Genomic DNA, 22,523 nt, shown 5'->3' on the forward strand with positions numbered 1-22,523 from the left:
CAGGCAGCCAGAGAGATCCCAACAGGGCCTCTCCCTCACTGGCCCACAGTCTACCATCACTTCTTTTAACATTGAGATGCCCTCTTAGCATCCTTGGCCTGGGTCCACTTCTGGACTCCACCCACCCTGACCATCTTTTTACATCTCTTTACCTACTGGGCCCTCCCATCAGGCCATAGCCTCCTTGTACAAGCAGCTAGATCCCACTGTATGGGAATGGCAGCCATTTCTGAGAACCCCAACAGTGGCAGCAGAACTCATCCAAGATGCAACCAAGGTCAGTCTGTTGCAGCCTATCATGGTTTACTCTACCCAGTACCTCTCAGACCTTCTGAACCATGCCTCTCTCTTTCTCCTTGAGTCCTCATAGGTCCAAGGCTTTGACATTCTGTTTCTAGAACCCCCCCCCCTCAAATTACCCTAACTGCTATTCCTGCCCTGAACCTTACAACACTCTTCCCTTCTCCCCCCACCTCTAATTCCTTGTTTTTCTCCTACCTAGAGGCTGTGGAGGCCCTATGCTCAGAGACCAACCCCTCAGAGACCCCAAGCTCGCTTTCTTTGTGGATGGGAGATCTCTCAGAGAGAGATGGGAAAACCCCCAAGCAGCCTATGCTGCTGTCACCTCCACCAAAATAGCTGAGGTAAACCACCTCCCAGTGTGGACCACTTCACAGAAGGCTGAGCTTACTGCTTTAACTAGCACTCTCCAAATAGCCAAGGGCTAGCAGGGTAACATCTACACCCTTTCTAAATATGCTTTCTTAGTCGCCCATACCCACCGTGCCCTTTGGAAGGAAAGGGGCTTTCTCACAACAAAGGGTACTCATTGTCAATGGCGACTTATAGTCAAACTTTTGGAGGCTCTTCATCTCCCAGCAGATGCGGCTATAATTCACTGCCACAGAACATTCCAGATAGGTCAGTCCTGCACTAGCTCAGAGGATAGCAACCAGGTGAAGCCTGTCAGATTGACTTCACCAACCTACAGAAAGCTCTGATACCTTCTAACGCTTGTTGACACTTTTCCCATTTGGATGGAGGCATTCCCCACCTCCAGGGAAACAGGGATGTGGTAGCACAGGTACTTTTCCTACACATAATTCCTTGGTTAGGTGTGGCACAGACCATCCAAACAGACAGTGACCCAGTCTTCACCTCCAGCGTTACTGAGCTTCTGTCTGAAGCTCTCAACATCTCCTGGAAGCTCCACATCCTCTACTGTCCACAGTCCCTGGTAAAGGTTGAAAGAGCCAATAGACTCATAAGTCAACATCTCACCATGCTCTCTGCCTTGGCCCTCACAAACATTGCCCTTTCTGGCCTCTAAGCCACCCCTCATTCCCCTACAGGCTTAAGTCATTTTGAATTCCTACTGAAGGCCATTTCTTCTCAGTCATCACTTCCTGTCTCAGACAGCTCCACCCCGTACCCCCAACCCCCACTGGCCAGGCACCTACTTTACCTCTCTCTCCCAAGGTCCTTTCTTGGATCTCTTGCTGGCAGCTATTTGCTTGTAAAAGACAAAAGAATTAAAAATTAGGGTTTTTTTTTGGGGGGGAGCATATTGAATTAAAGTTTAAAGCACACGCCAGAATGAAGGCCAGCCAGGTGGAGATGTGCCCACCTATCTGCAGGGAGGAACCAGCCTTACTGCATCCTTCTCCTGCCCACTAGAGATACAGTTGTTAGGAAACAGGCCCAGATAGCCTGGCCAGAACCACATAAAGAGATTCCATCCCCTGGCAACCCAACCAGATGGCCAGGCCATAACTGTTTATGGATTTGGTACCTAAAGTAAACCAGTCATTTCAAAGGTCAGTTTCCATTACCCAATCGTGTAACACCAAGGCTTGGAGCCTGTCTCCCTTTCCTTGCAGCTTTCGTTCCTCTAGACCTCCATGCCTCATACCTCTCTGTTTCCACAGGAAGCTTGTGACCTGGGCTTGAGCTTGTATTGAATAAATCCTCACAAGTTTTGCAGTGGAGCTGATTCCTGGTGGTCTTTGCGGATCTCACAAACTGGTCATAACACCTGTCCCCACACTAGAAGACCCAGCTGTTTCTAAGTCCATCCCACTCTCCAAGGAGGATCAAGTACTACTTAAACAGTTACCTCCTAGGTTTCTAGAACCATGGTGGAAAGGACCCTACAACTGTGATCCTCACCACTCACCACTCCTTCATCTGCCAAACTCCTGGGACACCAGTGCTGGTACCACCTCTCCAGACTCAAGTGTGCACCTGCCCAATGCTTGAGTGGTCTGTACCATGACTGGACAATTTGACTCTCCAGTTCCCTGGAAAGCCCCGATGAGGGGCCAGGATGGCAGAACCAGGGCACCTCTCCTCTCCCAGTTAGGGGCAGTCTTCCCTGTCTCAATGGCTTCACCCAATCATAGGACCCTTCATTCACATTTGCTTAGTTGTTTCCTTCTATTACCTGCCTTCGGTGCCTTCTGCAGAAACAGATTCCCGAGGTCTCCAAGGTAACAGTCAATCACCCACTTCTTCACCCAAACCTCCCACTGGGCACAAACCCACCATCTCCTGACTCTACCATGCCACACTGACTCTTTCCACCAGGAACCAGCCAGATATGAACTTGGTGTCCATGTACCCAAAGAGGTCAGGATGTTAGGTTGTCTCTCTTTTCCAATTTGATTTGGGAAATCCAAATCTCTCTCTCTCTCTAACCCTGCCTTCACCACAGAAAGCCTTCAAGCCTTGGTTCTGAATTCCTGGCATTTCTGGTAGCTGTCCCAACCCCCCACACACCTGAAGATGCCAGCCACCTAAGTACCATGCACACCAGATAGCCTTATTTGGGCACGAGTCAGCATGTGGCAGACATATCACTGTCCTTCACCTACAATCCCATGATGTCCAAAGCTTCTCAGCCTCAGCTTACTTCCTAAGGTTCTAAACAGAGGTCTGGCTGTTAGGGGCTTGGCTCAGTCTCAATATAGTGTGTAAGAGCTGAAATGTTGCCACCCAGTGCGCACTGGGCCTGGATGATGATAGTAGAATTGCCTGGCCTTCTGACATCTTTGCTCACCGGGTACACAAGTAGAGGGGAACTTGATGAAAAGATAGGCTTAGGCTTAAACAAGTTTAGGGGCTCAGGGCCCCAAGTTTATCACATTTCCTAACCTTGTCTCCAGAGCACGTGACAGACAGAATGAGGGTCAAAATACTGTTTGGGGCTAGAGATGGCTCAGCGATTAAGAGGACCTTCTGCTCTTCCAGAGGACCTGGATTTGGTTCCCAGCACCCACACCTGGTAACTCACAACTGCCTATAACTCCAGCTCTAGGGGATCCCACAGTGTCTTCTGGCCTAGTCTACCACTCATATGCACATACGCTCATACAGACACAAGATTTATAGTAAGATAAGATCATAGAAAAGTTTTGTTCCTGACAAAGTAGAATTGAAGAGCTGGCTACACTGTGGGGCAACAAAAAGTCCCCTGAAATCTGACCCCAAGCAGGACCTCAGGCTGTTCCTGTGAGTCACACCCACTCCTGCCCCATACCAACCTATCCCTGTGCACTTGAGATAATGGAGAACACAGCCAATGTCTGTGCAAGAGAGAAGACTCCTGGGAGACCTGACAGGGGGCAGGCTCACCACAGTCGGCCAAGTCCTGCAGAGAAAGTCTTCCCAGAAGGACGAACAGAGACCTGATTGATAGATGCTGAGGACCCATCAGGGACCTCCGAGAGGAGCTCACTGCAAGTGACTGCCCATCAGGAATTATCACATCTGCACCAGAAGGGTGACCAGTTTTTCATCCTTTTGCCCTGGTGACCACGATTGCAGCTTCCCCCCACACTTGAGTTTTAGGCTGGGGTGACAACTCCACAGACATAGTGCTCTGACCCAAAGTGTCTGTCGGTTTGGTGGGTCACCTTTCACCCACTAGATCTATGAGAAATCTTCTCTCGGTCAGGATCCGGCTCCTGGTTCTCCTGCTAGCCTGAGAGCTAACTTGAAAGTGTTTGGCACTCTTTCTCCATCTCTCTCGCTACCCAAGTCTCTTCAACCAGGGACATGACAGAAAATGGAGTTACAACTAACCCCAGGGAAACTCTGCTACCCTCCCAGACACAGGAGTAACTGAGAACAGTTTGCTTTGAGTGGAGATATTCTGTTATTGTCTTTCATAAATAAAACCCTCCCAGGATCTGGCTCTGCTTGTCCCTGGTGTACCCCTTTGCAATTCTCTAGGTCCCCCTTTCTCCTCCTCCCTGCCACCACATTCCAAATAAGGAAGGGCAGTCTGTCACAGCAGCTCTTTTGAGGTTAGAGAAATACTTTCATTTTCTTTTCCCAGTTAGGGCGGAGCCCTTCCTGCTGAGTTTCTACTCAGGCTGACTTCCTGCTCTCAGCTGTGGGCCACAGCAGCCAGGAAGCCTGTGCAGAGACCAGGGGAGCACAGCTCACTGTTCCAGGCTCCAGGCAGGTGCTGGAAGATGGAAGGGAGCAGCATGAGCACAAGGTGGGTCTTTCTTTCTGCTCTGTGACTTTTCCCTCTGACAGCGTGGGTGAGTTTATGTCTTGAGTTACTGGCTGCAGCTTCAGTCAGTCCAAACCACCTGACCTGAAGAAGCTTTGCACTATAGTATGAGAGGAGAGATTGTGGGGCAGATGGACACAGGATGAAGAGAGGGGAGAGAAGAGAATGGGGATAGAGAGAACATCTGGAGTTTTTTAACTGTGTAAGATGTCTGCTGGCAAACCCAGCCTGCCATATTGTACACAAGGCCTAACTCTCCTGTTTGCAGCCACTGCTCAGCTGTCAGAGGGAGACACTGGCCACAGCTGACAGGGACTCCTGCAGCTGTCCTCTGTGGCATGGCTGTTATTTTCTTACAACTTGTGGGCGCTCTCAGTCTCTCTGCCTGTCCCTGCTTCACTAGGTTACCTCATGGGAAGAAGGCCAAATAGCAGAGGCTTCATTGTAAATAGCTGTCCCTCCCTCTCCCCATTTTGATCTCCTACCTTGAACCTGAACCTGACATTATCACCTAGAAAACTGTCCCCAGGCTCACTCCTAGTCTGAGCTCTCACTGTCAAATCCCATTCAAGAAAGACAAAGGAAAAGAAAGACCTCTGAAAGCAAAGGCCAGGGCAAGCTGCATGTTTTTATTTTCACTTGAGTTTTCTGTTCTAGGTGGATGGTACCCTGACAAGAAATGGTAGAATTGTTTACTCTAGCAGTAGTGATTCAAATGTGCTACTTATGAGTAATAATAGTCTGTGTTTTTATTAGTGCAAAGGAAGTAATATTATTTTTCAGTCTCCCAGTTGAACCTAAGGCCTTGAATATGCTTGACTATCTATCTCTATTTTTAAAATTGTTGACTCAAGGTTGAACTCCTTCTACAGCCCAGGCTGGCCTTGAACTTGTGGTCCTGTTCTTCTATGGGTTCGTCTGTGTAGTTAGTCTTCTATTTGGGGTTACAGGCCTGTACCATCAAGACTGTTTCACAATAAAATGTGGTTTATAAACTTTCAAGTCCTGTGGAAAAATAGAAAAAAAATTAAATCCCCTTAGCTCACCCCACTCCTTGGGTGCCAGCTTCCATATTTTTTTTAATCTCACCTCAAGATTTCTTGTTCTTTTTATTATGTAATCTAGGCTGACCTGAAACGATGTAGACAAGGCTGGCCTCGGACTCAAAACAGAGATCCACCTGCCTCTGTCTCAAAAGAACTGGGTTAAAGATGTGCAAGACCATGCCTGGATATTCCTTACCCTCTAATGCTCTGGCCCTTGGAGCTTGTTATTAGCGGGGATAGAAGAGAATCCGAACCTGTGAAAAGATGGGCTGAGAGAAAAGAAGGAGTCCAAGCAAACAGGTGCTTGTCAAGGACTAACTTTACTGAGCAGAATCAGCTTTTATAAAGGGTTCAGGATAAGGAAGTAGGGTGGGTGAAAAATTACAAATTCTTCTTGGCCAGGGGCCTGAAACATCTTGTGATAAGCCACGGTTCTGTGAGCACATCTCTGCTGTTGCCAAGCAGTATGTTTACTGCAGGTAAGGAAACAGGCAAGTTGAGGCAGGTTGATGAGTTTCTATAGGTGGTCTCTGACATCTCCAAGCAGTATGTTTACTGCAGGTAAGGGAATGGGCATCTCCAAGCAGTATGTTTACTGCAGGTAAGGGAACAGGCAAGTTGAGGCAAGTTGGTGAGCTCCTACAGGTGGTCTCTGAAGTTGGCGAGTTCCCTCAGGTGGTCCCTGACACTCTAAAAAATAACTTATTGAGGTGTGTGTGTGTATACGAGAGAGAGATTAAGGCAGGTAGCTTTGGAGGACAGAAGAGGATGTCCCCTGTAGTAGCAGCTACAGATGGTTATGAGCTGCCAGACATGGGTGCTGGGAACTGAACTCTGGGCCTTTGGAAGAGCAGTCATTCCTCTTAACTGTTGACCTTTCTCTCCAGCCCCTTCTCTTTTTCTGTGCCATGCTGTGTATAACTTGTCTTCATAAATATGCAATACATATTTTCAGTTTGTAATACTGCCCTGTGTTTTGAGCCTTAGCTTATTTAAAAAGTGAAAACGTTGGCAACGTCCTCACTGTAACACATGTACATTTACTTTATTCTTCCTGACAGTTCCCTGCAATTCAGAGCACTGGTGTATGAGCCAAGAGGTTGATAATTCTGTGTTATGTTTATTCATGTTTTTCCTTGTGTGCAGCTGTGCATGCGCAGTGGAGTCAGGGGACAAAGTAGAGAAGTTAGTTCTTTGCTTCTTCCATGTATGTAAATGAATTTTAATCCAGGAACATGGCTATCCTGGCAAGGGATCATATCCGAAGAACTAGGTCTGTGTGATCTGACTGGAAGACTAATATGTCCTTAGTACACACTTTTAACCCCTCTGGCTAAAATACACAGAGTTAATCCTTCTGGATGGAATTTAGTGCACACCTTTATCCCAAACGATGATGTGTAACTGAGGGGCAGACAAATTGATGAATCAGAGAAAGATTTGACAGAATGAGTCAGAGATAGTATACACACAAACCTCATGAAAACAGACAAGAAGGAGAAGCTGCTTAAGAGATTGCAGAGAGAGAGAGAGAGCAAGGAAGATTGTTCATGGAAACAGTACAATAATTTCAGAGTACAATACAGTTTGATTCAGTGCAGTTGAGTATAGTTTAGTTTGTATAAGTCAGTTTATGGTAGGCAGAGGCAGTATTTCCAAGCACAGCAACCCAATGAGAAGTGGAGAGAAGCCAGTTTGAACTAGTAAGCTTGTAGAGGAGTTTTGAGCCAGACAGCTGAGATGAACAAGCCATCTAGAATTCAGAAAGACCTAGAAAAGGTGAGTTTATTCAGCAGTAAGTCTCAGAGGCTGAAAATATTCTAGGCCCATGTTAGCACATAGAGGGTAGATACTGAAGCCTTCAAGGTCTGGGCTTGCAGAAGATTAGATTTGAGGAAGGCTAGAAGCTTCCAGGGCTACACCTAGGGACAGTTAGAAATGCTCCTGGATCAGCTCAAGCCGTGTACTCATAAAGCTTGATGATGGCTCTCATCATTACATCTGAGGAAATAAAAACAGCATTTACACATGTGGTTTCTGAGATCCAACTCAAGTCATCAGACTTGGTATCTGGCTCCTTTACCAACTGAGCCATCTGGACAGTCCTTTCCAGGAGTTTTAAACCACTCTTCTTTTGATGGATTTAGGTCACCATTGTTCACTGCCACCAACAAGCTTTAAGAACAGTGGCCATATGCTTCATTATGCTAACCGACAAAAGCAAGTATTTGTGCCAAAATCAAACAAAAGAGGAACTGCTGAGACAGTGGACTCATATATGCTGCCCAATGGCTTGTGTGGAGGGAAAGACAATGCACTCTGTTGTTCCAATGGTGGCCTGGGTTGTCCCAGGGCATGGCTGTCTTACTTACTGTGTTTCCTGCCACTGAGCTGCTGGGAACTGTCCTAGAGATCCTGACACCAATAAGATGTCCTTTTAACCCAAGTGCTGTCTGTCAGCTCCTGTCGTTCCTATTCAGACTGTAGAAACATCCAATCTTGCAGTCTCTTGGGTTTCTATTGCAGTGACAGAACACCATGGCTAAATATAACTTGGTGAAAAACAAAGTTTATTTGGCTTTCAGTTCCACATCCCAGTCCGTCACTGCAAGAAGTCGGGGCAGGAACTCAGGCAGAACCTGGAGGAAGCAATTGAAGCAGACTCTATGGCAGTATTCTAAGGAAGAATCTATGGCCATACTGACTTGGTTATATGTCCCAGAACAATGTCCCCAGCGGTGGCAATGCCCACAGTGAGCTGGCCCCTCCCGCATCAATCATCAATCAAGAAAATTATCCCATCTTCCTTCCCTCTTCTCCCCCTATGCCCCTCCACCAGTCCACTAGTAGAGGGGAGTCCTCCTCCCCTTCTGTTTGACCCTAGGCTATCATGTGTCATCAGGACTGGTCACAATGTCTTTCTCTGTGGCTTGGCAAGGCTGCACCTCACAGGGGAAGGTGAACAGAGAGCCTGACCCTGAGTTCAAGCCAGAGAAAGCCCCTGCTCCCCTAACTAGGGAACCCCACTTGGAGACCAAATTTATGGGCTAAATCTGACCAGGGTTTAAGTCCTCTCCATTCATTATCCTTGGTTGGTGTATCTTTCTCTTCAAGGGCCCTAGGGCTCTGTTTTGTTTGTTTGTTTTGTGTATGTATATGTGTGTGTCTGTTGGTCTCCTTTTGGAGCTCCTGTCCCCTCCAGGTCTTTTTACTCCCCCCCTTCTTTCATAAGATTCCCTGCACTCTGCCCAAAGTTTGACTATTAGTCTCAGCATCCACTTCAATACTTCAATCATTAGAGTCTTTCAGAGGCCCTCTGTGGTAGGCTCCTGTCCTGTTCCCTGTCTTCTCCTGCATCTGATGTCTATCGCGTTTGTCCTTCTGAGTGAGGATTGATCATCTTACCCAAGGTCTACCTTCGTCCTTAACTTCTTTAGGTGTACAGATATTAGTATGTTTATTCTATATTATATGTTTAATATCCAAGTAGGTATATACTATGTGTGTCTTTCTGCTTCTGGGTTAGCTCACACAAGATGATCTTTTCCAGTTCCCACCATTTGCCTGAAAATTTCATGATTTCCTCGTTTTTAATTGCTGGGTAGTATTCCATTGTGTAAATGTACCACAATTTCTATATCCATTCCTCAGTTGAGGGACATCTAGGTTGTTTCCAGCTTCTGGCTGTTATGAATAGAGCTGCTACGAACATGGCTGAGCAAATGTCCTTGTTGTATACTTGAGCATCTTTTGGATATATGCCTAGAAGTGGTATAGCTGGATCTTGAGGAAGCACTATTCCTAATTGTCTGAGAAAGCGCCAGATTGATTTCCAAAGTGGTTGTACAAGATTACATTCCCGCCATCAATGGAGGAGGGTTCCCCTTTCTGCACATCCTCTCCAGCATGTGTTGTCATTTGAGTTTTTGATCTTAGCCATTCTGATAGGTGTAAGGTAAATCTCAGTTTTATTTTCTACTCACCAATTAAAGAGCATTTTGATTATCTCTATCTTTTGGCTATCAATAAAGCCACCAGAAATATTTGCAAATAAGTTAGTGGGACTATTCCTTCTCACCAATCCTATAGAAGAACACCTAGTAGTAGAATTTTTGAACCATAATTAACATTATGTTCATCTTTGTTTTGTGTGTGTGGTATGCAGTGTGCATACATGTATGTACAAACATTCACATGTGTGAGAACTTATGTGTGTACACATGCGTGTGTGCACATGTGTGTGTGGAAGCCATAGGCTGATGCTGGTGTTCTCCTTCTTTATGTACTGAGGCAGGGTCAGTCTCACTTGAACTCAGAGCATCCAGCCCAGCTAGTTCATTTGTAGGGTAAACTCACGACCCTCTGTCTTAATGTATGTTGGTTCTTCAAAGTCTTTCTTTCATATATAAAACTTTATGGTTTGCACAAGCATCTAAAGTTGTGATGATAATTTTCCTATGGTCTTTCCCCCTCTAGGATGTCCACAAATCATAAGAACACAAAGATGTTTTCCAATAATGCTATACTTCAGTACTTCAAAAAACAGAAATTGGTGATTTCATATGCAATAAAAAAGCCGTTTCCTTTTCTTGAGGGCCTTCGTGATCACGACCTCATCACTGACAAAATGTATGATGTAAGTGAAGTTTATTACAGCATAACCTGGTAAACAAACTCCAAATTAAATTACACTTGGATATCGTGGAACCAAACTTCAGACTGGTTGGCTGACAGGTTTTTAAGTTTGGACTGAATTATTTTTTTTAAAGATTTCAATTCTTACTTGCATGCATATGTTCATGTTTTCCTGTGTTTGCATGTGTATGTGTGTGTTTCTGTGTGTGTGTATGTATGTATGTATGTATGTGTGTATGTATGTATATATGTATGTATGTATGTATGTTCACATAGATGCTTGTGCCCAGAGAGTTCAGAAAAGGGCCTTGATTTCTTAGAACTGGAGTTGTGAGCTACCTGATTGGGGTTCTGGGAATGGCACCTAGTTCCTCTGCAAAAGCTGTACATTCTCTTAATCACTTAGGCATCTCTCCAGCCCCTAGACTTCATTTTGACAAAGAAAGCTCTTGGATTTTCATAGCATTTTGTAGAGACATGAATTATGATAATAAGTTAATCAATTATGAATCAGAATTATGGCCTCAGATTTGAAATCTCGGTTTCCTGTGAGTGACACCCATTAGGCAGATATTTCTGGAAGTGTTCTCTTCAGGTATAAAGGGAGAGGTGAAGCAGAGGCTTCAGGAGATGGTCCTGCTTCCATCTGCGGAAATGGTGTTCCGTGTACCTTCTGGGCTAGTGAGTATTGTTGAAGATAAGCTAGATCAGAATGGAGGTTCTCCATAGATGTGCAGCGTCTTCTGCACTTGACACTGCTCGATTCATGTATTTTAAACTAAACTAAAGTAAAAAAGTGATTGTAATTAACTTCAAGTATTTAACAAACTGACTTCATGAAATTTCACTTAGCACATCTTATTTTAACAAATGCCTATTTTAAAAACCTAGATTTGAGAACATTAAAATCTACAGAGTGTCTTATTAGAACACATTTTAAAATTATTTATATTGTTTTTCGTTCACGAGTGTTTTCTCTGCATGTATGTCTATGTACAGCCTGTGTCCCTGGCGCCGTAGGAGGTCAGGAGAGAGGCCCCCAGATTCCACAGAATTGGAGTCAAGCAAATGATTGTGAGCCAGCATGTGGGTGCTGGGGATTGAACCCAGGACCTCTGGAAGAGGTCCAGGTAACAGAATACCACTGACAACCTTCCAAGCCCATTCTAAAGTATCTTGTCTTTTAACATACATTAGCCATGTTTGTTTTTCAAGGATGTATTTATTTTTCTTTTCACATGTACAAGTATTTTGCCTGCATCTATGTGTGCATGCCACTTGTGTGTGTGGTACCCACGGAGGCCAGAAAAAGATCACTGAATCACTTGGAACTGGAGGTACAGATGTTTGTGAGCTGGTGCATAGGTGCTGGGACCCAAACTTGGGTCCTCTGCAGGAGCAGCAAGCACTCTCGACCCCTGAGCCATCCACCTCTCTAGCCCCTCCACACCTTTAGAAACATTATTACCTTTATTATTTATTTACTTGTGAGAACATGTGTGTGTTTGTGTTATGTGGGTATTTGTGTATGAGCCAGCTGGTGTGCTTACGGGCAGGTAGGAGGACAACCTGTGGCTAGCTGGTCCTCTCCTTCCACCATCTGAATCCCAGAGATTGCATTCAGACATCCAGGTACAGTGACGACAAGTGGCTATACCCAATGAACAATCTCACCAGCCCCATTATGGACCTCTAACTCTTGTTTCCCTTTCAAAGGTGGCCCCTCTTAAATGTCATGTAAATGAGAGTGGTAGTTTGACATCACCAGTGATTATTTTCACAGAGAAAATATTAACTTGTTTCATGAAGTAGTCATGGAAATACAAAACTTCCCACTAGAAGATATGTTTGGAGGGGATTGGGGTACACTAACTATAATTATTTTCTAGGGCTCTTCTGGGACTTGGAAGCCTGCACTTACGTTTTCTCAACTCACTGTTTTTAAGGATTTTAAAGACTCTTGTAGAAACCTGGTCCCTCTACACGAAGTGATCTACAGAGCCCTGGAAGAACTGGAGAAGAATTTTAACATGACAGTTCTGCAGAAATTGTTCTGTGAGGTCAACATGGAGAATTACCCTCATTTGGAACCCATTTCCAAAAGCTTTAATAATGGTAATTGGGTTTAGTATCACCCTTTGAAATCACAGTCTGTTTTTTTTCCAACAACTGTTTATTAAGTTTTACCATTTGCACATAGTGTTCAGTGCAATTGGGGATATAATAGTTAACAAAACTAACGTGCTATATATCATCCTAAAATGCATGTTTAATGGCTATAGTGTGCAACCTCCAGAGGTCTGCTCAGCTGGGCATTTAGCCTCTCCAGGCAGTGAGAGCCACACCAGCATCAGGCTATGTAGAGGAGGATGGGATTAGAAGTGCTGAGTCCCAGTACAGTAGCACTGTTGTGTCTCTTGAGCGCGAGCCCTTATACTGACATACGTCACAGTCCATCAGATTGGCTAGCACCCACCTTGAGTGACAGCGCAGCTGGGGGTGCAGGATCCATCTTAGTTTAGCACCACCTGCTCATAGAAATCCACAATGTGTGAGCCAGTCTTCAACACCATCTCACCCACCTTTAAAGCTGCAGGGGGCTTCCCGTAGGTATGTGCCAGATCCTAGACCTTCCATCCAGGAAAGCCCCTCCCCCATTTATTCTTACCCCTGTGACAACCCGGAAGCCATCTTTTGCTTCTGTTTTTCTTGTTGGAAATATACCTTCCCTGCTGTCCGAGCACTAGAAAAGTAGCACAGCTCTCTGTGTGCCTTCTACTATTTTATTCTAGACCTTGAGTGTCTTCTTTCTCTGTGGGAAGCATAAAGGTTTCCTTGTGGGAATCTTCTCTGTCCCAGGGCATACTGGGTGAACTTTGTCATGAGGGACCCATTTAACTTGGAATGATTAGAGAACTACAAATTCCTAAATGTGTAATTTTGAAATGTTGCTCCTTGTCTCTTCTGGAGATCTCTAATAGCTTCTCCTCTTCCTTCTCCCTCCCTCTCCTGCTTCAGTCTTCCCGAATGCATTGTGTTTCGAAGGAAGTGATAGAGGAGGCCTGAACTCCCACCTAAGTCTCGAACAAGGTAATTTAAATTGAAGAAAGCTTCTTACTGCCTCTGAGAATAGGATATAAAGGTTATTGTTAGACAAATGTGAGTCAGGAAAGAGTCAGCAAGGAGGGGAGTTGGTATGAGCCTGGTGTTAGCTTTCCTGTACTGTGATTAATTACCCAGAAACAGCTGGGCGCTCAAAATTCTGAGGCAAGAGTTTAAGTTTGAGTTTGAAGTGAGTTTGAGGCCCACCAACTTACACAGTGAAACAAACAGAACCCATGTCAGTTTATTTGAATACACGGTTTTAGAGACTTCTGGACAGATGGTTTGTCCTCACTATTTACACCTATGGAGGTACAGAACATCAAGGCAAGGGGTTGAGTGAAGCGAGGATGTTTACCTCATGGAGACCTGGAAGCAAGGAAAGAGATGAGGTGCCTGTGGTCCGTCAAGGGCACACCCCAGTGATCTAACTTCCTTCCACTAGGCTCTGCCTGTGAAGGTGCCACCAGCATCCATGAGTGCCATTCTGAGGGCCAGAGCTCTAATACATGAGTCTGGGAAGGTGGGGCGCTGGAGATCCAAACTGTGACCTGGCTCTAATGGGATGTGGGAGCCTGGCAGAGCAACCATGACATCAGATGGTCACCCTGGGGCCAATGATGAAGAATATGAGCCCAGTGTCAGCAACCCAGATGAAAGAGACTGATTGCTCACTCACAAGGAGCTGTGGTTTAGAAAAGCCCCTAGAGCAGACGACCAGTGTGAAACTGTGAAGGGTGAAGCAGTGTGGTCTGTGGTGGCACCAAAGTGGAAATGCTCTGTAAGAGAGATGCCCTTGTTTTGCCTGAGCCCATACATTATCTGACCTCTGACACCAGAAGTGTGATTGTGGGGTTTTCCACCCAACCAATTCTCCAGACTATAGCAGGGTATCTTTTAATTAGTTAAATTCAGATAAAGGGCTCAGTGTGATAAGACTGCCTCCCACTTCAGATGCTGGTTACAAGTTTCAGGGTGTGACCTGTGCTTATGAGCAATTGCCCATAAATCATAGATCACCATACCCCATCAGCCTACAGAACTGGTTAGCACAGCTCATGAAACTCAAGAAAACAATAACTTACAATTTATTATGAAAGTTATAGCTCAAAAAAGGACAGCTTGCTTGGTACAGTGACACATGACTGTAATCCCCGCTTTTGGGAAGCAGGGGCAGGGGTATCTCTGTGAATCCAAAACCAGCCTGGTCTACAAAGCAAGTCCAGAATAATCAAGGCTACACAGAGAAACCCTGTCTAGAAAAACAAACAAAAGCCATATTGGGCGAGGGGAGGGGTTAAGATGACACATTTGGCAATGTGCGTATAAGCACAAGGACTCGAGTTTGATCCCCTGACCTCGTGTGAAAAACAGCCCACGCACAGGGGCACATGCTGAAATCCTGTATGGGGAGGCAGAGACAGGCATATGCCTTGGGCTCACTTCCCAGGCAAGTTGGTGAATTCTAGGCTAGTGAAAAACCCATCTCACAATTTGTGCATCCATTCCTCCACTGAGGGGCATCTGGGCTGTTTCCAACTTCTGGCTATTACAAATAAGGCTGCTGCAAACATGGTTGAGCAAATGTCCTTACTGTGTGCTTGAGAGTCTTTTGGATATATGCCTAGGAGTGGTGTAGCTGGATCTTGAGGGAGCACTATTCCTAGTTGTCTGAGAAAGCACCAGATTGCTTTCCAGAGTAGTTGTACAAGTTTACATTCCCACCAGTGGTGGAGGAGGGTTTCTTTTTCTCCACAACCTCTCCAGCATGTGTTGTCTCTTGAGTTTTTGATCTTAGCCATTCTGATGGGTGTAAGGTGAAATCTTAGGGTTGTTTTGATTTGCATTTCCCTGATGGCTAATGAGGTTTGAGGTTGAGCATTTCTTTAAGTGTTTCTCTGCCATTCAGTATTCCTCTGCAGAATATTACTCAGCAATAAAAAACAAGGAAATCATGAAATTTCAGGTAAATGGTGGGATCTGGAAAAGATCATCCTGAGTGAGCTATCCCAGAAGCAGAAAGATACACACGGTATATACTCACTCATATAGACATATAATATAAGATAAACCTACTAAAATCTGTACACCTAAAGAAACTAATCAAGAGAGAGGACTCTTGCTAAAATCCTCAATTCCTATCCAGAAAGGCAAAGAGGCTGGACATCAGAAGGAGAAAAAAGGGAACAAGTCAGGAGCCTGACACAGAGGACTTCTGAAAAGCTCTGCCCTCAGCATCTCATAGCAGATGCTGAGACTTATGGGCAACCTTTGGGCAGAGTGCAGGGAATCTTATGAAAGAAGTGGGAAACAGTAAGATCTGGAGAGGACAGGAACTCCAGAAGGAAAGCAACAGAACCAAAAAAATCTGAGCAGAGGGGTCTTTCCTGAGACTGATACTCCAACCAAGGATTATGCATGCAGATAACCTAGGACCCCTGAACAGATGTAGCCCATGGCAGTTCACTATCCAAGTGGGTTCCATTGTCATAGGAACAGGGACTGTTTCTGACATGAACTGATTGGCTTGCTCTTTAATTACCTCCCCCTGAGGGGGAAGCAGCATTACCAGGCCACAGAAGAAGACAACACAGACACTCCTGATGAGACCTAATTGACTAGGATGAGAAGGAAGGAAAAGAAGATGTCCCCATCAGTGGACTTGGGGAGGGGCATGCATGCAGAGGGTGGAGGAAGGGAGGGATTGGGACAGGAGGAGGGAAGGAACCACAGGGGGGATACAAAGTGAATAAAGTGTAATTAAAAAAGAATAAAAAAAAAAGAAAAACCCATCTCTAAAGCAGGAAGCCAACACCACCTGAGGAATGACACCCAAGGCTGCGCTCTGTCCTCCACACACGTGTGTGCACACGGAGAATCACCGTATGGGAGAGGACCATCCCCGGGCACAGCACCCTTCCAGCAGTTTGTCAACTCTAAATCTCTCTGAACAGAGTCACTTAGGATTTTAATAAAAGTTGTGTTACACAGGGATGATCGATGAAATCGTTAGCCGTGTGATCAAGTCAACTTCTAGCTCTTCTCACCATGGAGGTCAGGGGTCAACTCTTGATTTTGTTCCCCTGGCCACCAGCCCTCCATTCCTCAGGACTTTCCAGACTTCACCTCTTTAACACACACTGGGGTGTTACTGAGGAAGGCTGGCTGTGAGCTAGAGTAAATTGACGCCCTTCTCACCTTAATCACTTGGGACCTCCCTCGGATTTGAGAAGGCTGGCCAGGAACAGGGGATAAAGACCAAAACTGTCATTCTTCCTATGTCTCTGTGTCACACTTGATGTCAGAAGGACAGATTCAAACATGAGAAATATTGCTTGAGAGCAAAAATATCCCAGAAGAAAGATATATAAAGGAACACTCTCTCTCTCTCTCATGAGAAACTGGTGGAAGTGTGGAAAGAGCACATGGATTCTTTGAGAGACAGACACAAAAAGAGCAAAGGCTATGAACAAGAGCAGAAAGAGTAAAGGACAATGACAGAAGGAACTATGTTGACAGTTTTTTGCTTTGATTAGCGTCTATCTTAGATACTGTCTAGCCCAGGTGCCATCAAAGATTGGTATCATTTAAATGCCCCAGGTTATAGTTGAGGAAGCTAAAATTGAGAGAGACTGTCTTTGGAGTGTTCACAGAGTCATGACCTCATGTGTGACCTCAAGAATCAGAGGACTTCTCAGCTCCAGATGAACTCTGGATTGATACTTCAAGGGGCTATTTAGACCTTACATCATGAAGACAAAAGAGAACCCCTGCTTCAGCTCCTGAAATAAACATCTGATTTCTTCTCTTAGGACCTGGTGAGAGCTGTTCTCAAGGAAGCCTGACCTGGTCACCCATGGATTCCTCCTCATCTGATGGTCTGTTCTTGTTGATACTATCAACATCATTATCTTATCCCATGTGTCCTAGTTTACTTTCTGTTGCTGTGATGAAACACGATGACCAAGAGCAACTTTGGGAGGAAAGTGTTTGGTTTATCTTTCAGCTTATATTCTATTATGAAGGGCCATCAGGACAGGACCTGAAACACAGGCCATGGAAGAATGTCGCTTACTAGCTTGCTCACCATATTGCCTGAATTCTTATATGTACATGAGGACCAACCTACATAGGGTTGCTACCGCCCACTGTGGCCTGGTCCCTTCCTCATCAATCATTAATCAATATGCCCTCACAGACCTGCCTATAGGCCAATTAGATAGAGAATTTCTTCCCACTCCAAAACATTGAGAGTTCCTCTTTCCAGATAATCCTATTTTGTTTTCTAGACAAAACAAGTTAACACACACACCATGAGTATGGAAGACGCTCTTTCCTTGTTTTTATAGAACATCATACACATCTGTAGTTTCTCCAAGTTTAGGATTTATAAACCACGGTCTTGGTCCAATGGGTTGCCTAGAAAAGATTCATCTTCTGGATGTCTTGCCCATATTCCTGGATTCAGTTGTCTGCCTCTGCCTTGTTGACTAGGACTCTATATGGCCTACATGCTCTGCTCTTCTGTCCAGTGGTGGTTAGAGGGTTGTGAGGGACACACTCCTCTGAGGCTGCTGATTTTCCCCTCTGGGTTTAGCTCATCAGATCATGACTCACCTGAACCTCCCATATGATAGCTCCACTTGTTCTCACTGGGGTAACAGGTTGGCAATCCCTCTACAGATAAGATGAATCATGCAAAAGCCACTTTGAAGCTGGGATTGATGGCATACTCCAATAAACCCAGCACTCTGGAGGCATTGGCAGCCAGATCTCTGTGAGCCAAGGTCAGCAGCCTGGTCTACAAAGTTAGTCCAGGAGACTCAAGGCTACTCAAAGAAACCTGTCACAGAAAACCAAAACCCAAACTCCCAAACAAAAAAGGAAAACCCTGTGACTTTTTATGTTGTTTGTTTGTTGGCTTCATTACATGCTTAAAACCAGCTTTCCCTGTGTGTCCCTTGCTGTCCTGTATGGAGCTGTAGAGCAGGCTGGCCTCTAGCTCACAGAGATTCTGCCTGCCTCTGCCTCTGTGATTAAAGGTGTGGCCACCACCACCCAGTTCCTTTTGATGTTCTATTTAAACCCTGACCTTCCTTAGTTTCATAAATATTTAAACTATTACTCATGTGGAATAGTGTAAACTCAAGGCATTGATTTTGTGGTTTGTTCTCTGACATAGCGATGCAGGTATTCTTGCCTTTATCTTCTCCGTAACTTTAAAATGATGCTATATCATCTCATTTTCAGAGGCTGCAAAGAGGGTTTCATCTCTGACACAAACAAGTATTGGGATTCAGTTGTGCCCTAAGATTCTGGCAGAGTGGGAAGGTCTGAGCTGAGATTCTCCATCTGTGAGCCTAGGCAGGGTACCTGGTCTCTCTGGGCCCCAGTGTCATCTCCTACAAAAGCGATATGACAGTGGTACTTTGTCCAGATGACTGTCGAGTGATAGCATGAAAAGCATTCATAGCCATGCTTGGTACTTCATCAGTGTGGCATGCATTTCTTCTTGTTGTTGTTACTGATTCACTTGTCGATGTCATCAGGCTCCTAGAATCTGAGCTTCTCACCATTGCATTGAATGGGAATTTTCTTCTGTCTGTGTATCTAAAATGGGGATTCACTAAGAAATCCATTATTCCTCAGGAGGGAGAAGGAATGATAGAGGAACTACCACTCTCATCCGGGGAAATCAAACTGAGAAACATCAACCCTCTGAGCCCCACAATCGCACTGGTATGTAGGCACAAGTATTCATTTCTTTATTGCATGACTCATTTTTGGAAACATATGTGCAGGACTTTGGAAGGTTTGCTGTGTAGGTTCCAGGTGAGATGTGTCATTGTAGAAGAGATTTCTTAAAATTAACACTTCATTTTTAAATGTTTTAACAGATTTGTTTATTTTGGTTGTGTGTGCGTGTGTCTCTGTGTGTGTGTGTGTTTTGTCTACATTATGTACATGAACCATGTGTGTTCTGGTGCTGTAAGAAGCCATCAGAAGGTGTCAAGTAACCTGGATCTGGAGTTATAGACAGCTGTAAGCCACCCTGTGGTGTCGAAAACCATACCCAGGTCCCCTGCATGGCAGCAAGTGCTTTTGACCACTGTGCCATCTTATGAGCCACTACCACAAACCTTACACAGAAACTCAAAACAAAACTTTCCAGAGTGACTTTGGAAGTCATGGTTATGCACTGAAAACCCTTCCTCAAGGTTTTAACATACGGCAAATACAGTATATTGGGTGTTCCTCTGGGGATGCAGAGTGTGAGAATACTGGGTAAAGGGTGGGCAGGATTGTGGTGAGAGATGAACAGAGGGAAGAGATGCAGTGGGGAGGAAAACAGGTGAACACTTCCTGAGTCTGTGAGACCTAGAGTGACTCTGTCTGAAAATGCCATCCTAACTCTGCCAGTGGCAGGGTCAGATGACTGTGTGTAAGTCACAACCCACCACCCAGATGGGCTGCAGAGTGAACTATTAGCCATTCATGTGAGAGATGGTGTAACCAGAGGAGACACTGGCTGTGATGCACATACATGAGGCATTGGCTGTAATCATGCCCATGACCCGGAAAGTCAGCTCTAAACACTGTGGATTGTGACAAAAGTGTGCAGCCAGGCCTGCATTCCAGGTTACTAACTTGGAATTATTGTTACTAACTTTTTAATTAATTTTTTCCTATAGCTTAACTTGGTTTAGAAAATACTACATGAAAAGCATGAAACTCTACTGAAAAGAAAAATAGAATAGAATACAATAGAATACAATATAATACAATACAATAGAATACAATACCATACAATACCATACAATACAATAGGTAATGTAGACAGAACCCACCATGGTCCAGGGAGGCTATCGGTAGTGAAAGACGGGGTATCCATCCATATTTGTTTGCTCTGGAACTCGTTCCCTACCCAGCCTGTGCTTGGCTCTGACCCTTACCTCTGGCCTCAGGACCCTGCTTTCTTCCTTGACAAGTTCCCTTTTACCCAGCTTCCTACAGTATTTTTAACAAGAGAGACATTTGCCAAAGCTTATAGAGAATGGAGAAAGCAGAGCACAGTGGCACAGTCTTGTGATCCCAGGGTTCTGGGAGGCAGAAGCAGGCAGATCTCTGTGAGCTTGAGGCCAGCCTGGCCTACAGGACAGTCAAATCTGCACAGAGAAACACTGTCCCAAGGAGAGAGAGAGAGAGAGTGAGTGAAATGGAGAGGGAGAGACAGGGAGTGGGAGGGAGAGAGAGAGAGAAAGAGATAGAAGAGAGAAAACAAAGGATTCCCTCACCTTATTTTCAGCCTCGGTTTGGCAGTAGCTGCATCTCTGCCATGGCCCCATGGCCCCCCTTCAGGCCAACTCTACTCCAGATTCTGAATCCTTGATCAACCTGTCTTTCCATTAGCACCTCCCCTAGTTTTCACCCCTCTCTACCTTCAGAGCTTAGAGTGAGTTCTCCTTCCTATTGGATCCTGATTCAGTGGGCAAATAAAATGATTATGAAACAAAATCTGTTCTAGCTGTAAGTTTGCCTGAAAATGGACTCTCAGAAGACCTCTGTGAAGCTGTCCAGATTAGCAGATTGAGAAGAGCTACCACCAGTGACAGCACTGATAAACTCGGAAGGAAACAAGCAACCATACCACAAGGCCCAGGTTCTGAGCCAGAAGGTAAGATGGACTGAATGTGAGCATGAAGGGCCAAGAAGCTCTGAGTGGGATCAGAGGAATGGGCTGAGGTCTGGTGCAAGAAGAAAATTACTCAGGCACAAAGAGGCAAGGCTGGAACTTGATGGGCTGTTGAGACCTGGAGAGGGTTGATGGGAAAGAAACACCAGAAGCAGAGGGTTGGGAAAGCCTTGCTGGGGGGAAAAGAGGCTAAACATCACGAGTCAGAGGGGTTGGCCAGGGAGTCACAAGACACAAACCCCTTCCAGGGTAGGCGTAACCATACGTGCAGATGGAGCCCTAAGTAGAATCAAGAGGTGAGGACGCTGGAGAGATGGCTCAGGGGTTAAGAGCACTGGCTGTTCTTCCAAAGGTCCTGAGTTCAATTCCTAGCAACCACATGACAGCTCACAACCATCTATGGTGAGATCTGTTGCCCTCTTCTGGCCCCCAGGCACATATGCAGGCAAATAATAAATACGTCAGATTCCTATGGAAGTCCAACTGAACAACAGGGATGCAGGCCTGGAGCCTCGCAGCTCATTGTCTTCCAATGAAGAAAATAGTTATTGCTTACCTTCCAGGTTTTGTTTTTCAGACAGTCTGTAGGTTTTTGGTAGAGCTTTGTTTCAGTTGTTTGGTTGTTTGATTAAGAAAACTTAAACCATTTTCTACACTTGATCTTAGTCAAAAGGCTGAGAATAGCTAAACTTAACCATTTTCAAAACTGACTATGGAAAAAGTATTACATATATTAGGGGTTGGCAGTGTAGCTCAGTATTGGAATGTTTGTCTAGCATGTTTGAAGCACTCTGGAGGCATTGGCAGCCAGTCTGTGAGCCAAGGTCAGCAGCCTGGTCTACAAATTTAGTCCAGGAGACTCAAGGCTACTCAGAGAAACCTGTCACAGAAAACCAAAACCCAAACTCACAATCAAAAAAGGAAAACCCTGTGACTTTTTATGTTGTTTGTTTGTTGGCTTCATTACGTGCTTGAAACCAGCTTTCCCTGTGTGTCCCTTGCTGTCCTGTATGGAGCTGTAGAGCAGGCTGGCCTCTAGCTCACAGAGATCCACCTGCCTCTGCCTCCAGAAACACTGTGATTAAAGGTGTGGCCACCACCACCCAGTTCCTTTTGATGTTCTATTTAAACCCTGACCTTCCTTAGTTTCATAAATATTTAAACTATTACTCATGTGGAATAGTGTAAACTCAAGGCATTGATTTTGTGGTTTGTTCTCTGACATAGCGATGCAGGTATTCTTGCATTTATCTTCTCAGTAACTTTAAAATGATGCTGTATCATCTCATTTTCAGAGGCTGCAAAGAGGGTTTCATCTCTGACACAAACAAGTATTGGGATTCAGTTGTGCCCTAAGATTCTGGCAGAGTGGGAAGGTCTGAGCTGAGATTCTCCATCTGTGAGCCTAGGCAGGGTACCTGGTCTCTCTGGGCCCCAGTGTCATCTCCTACAAAAGCGATATGACAGTGGTACTTTGTCCAGATGACTGTCGAGTGATAGCATGAAAAGCATTCATAGCCATGCT

The 22,523-nt window shown here is 45.1% G+C and overlaps 1 protein-coding gene across 5 annotated transcripts in view; it reads left to right on the forward strand.

Annotated features, from left to right (window-relative positions):
- The first annotated feature begins 4,351 nt into the window (after positions 1 to 4,351).
- The window catches only part of LOC110561688 (nuclear autoantigen Sp-100-like), a 72,429-nt gene continuing 54,257 nt past the window's right edge, over positions 4,352 to 22,523 (forward strand). Inside the window, exons 1-8 of one of the 5 annotated variants that reach the window (XM_060368763.1) lie at positions 4,374 to 4,504; positions 5,648 to 5,868; positions 10,045 to 10,204; positions 12,150 to 12,318; positions 13,222 to 13,293; positions 17,118 to 17,183; positions 18,955 to 19,044; positions 20,831 to 20,980. In XM_060368763.1, the coding sequence (XP_060224746.1) occupies positions 5,771 to 5,868; positions 10,045 to 10,204; positions 12,150 to 12,318; positions 13,222 to 13,293; positions 17,118 to 17,183; positions 18,955 to 19,044; positions 20,831 to 20,980 (805 nt within the window). In that variant the 5' untranslated portion in view covers positions 4,374 to 4,504; positions 5,648 to 5,770. Of the gene's footprint in view, positions 4,505 to 5,647; positions 5,869 to 10,044; positions 10,205 to 12,149; positions 12,319 to 13,221; positions 13,294 to 17,117; positions 17,184 to 18,954; positions 19,045 to 20,830; positions 20,981 to 22,523 lie in introns of all 5 variants that reach the window. The other 4 variants (XM_060368761.1, XM_060368765.1, XM_060368764.1 and 1 more) reach the window with 4 other exon arrangements.

Source organism: Meriones unguiculatus, chromosome 15 (genome assembly GCF_030254825.1).
Source record: "Meriones unguiculatus strain TT.TT164.6M chromosome 15, Bangor_MerUng_6.1, whole genome shotgun sequence".
In the NCBI taxonomy this organism is placed as follows: domain Eukaryota; kingdom Metazoa; phylum Chordata; class Mammalia; order Rodentia; family Muridae; genus Meriones; species Meriones unguiculatus.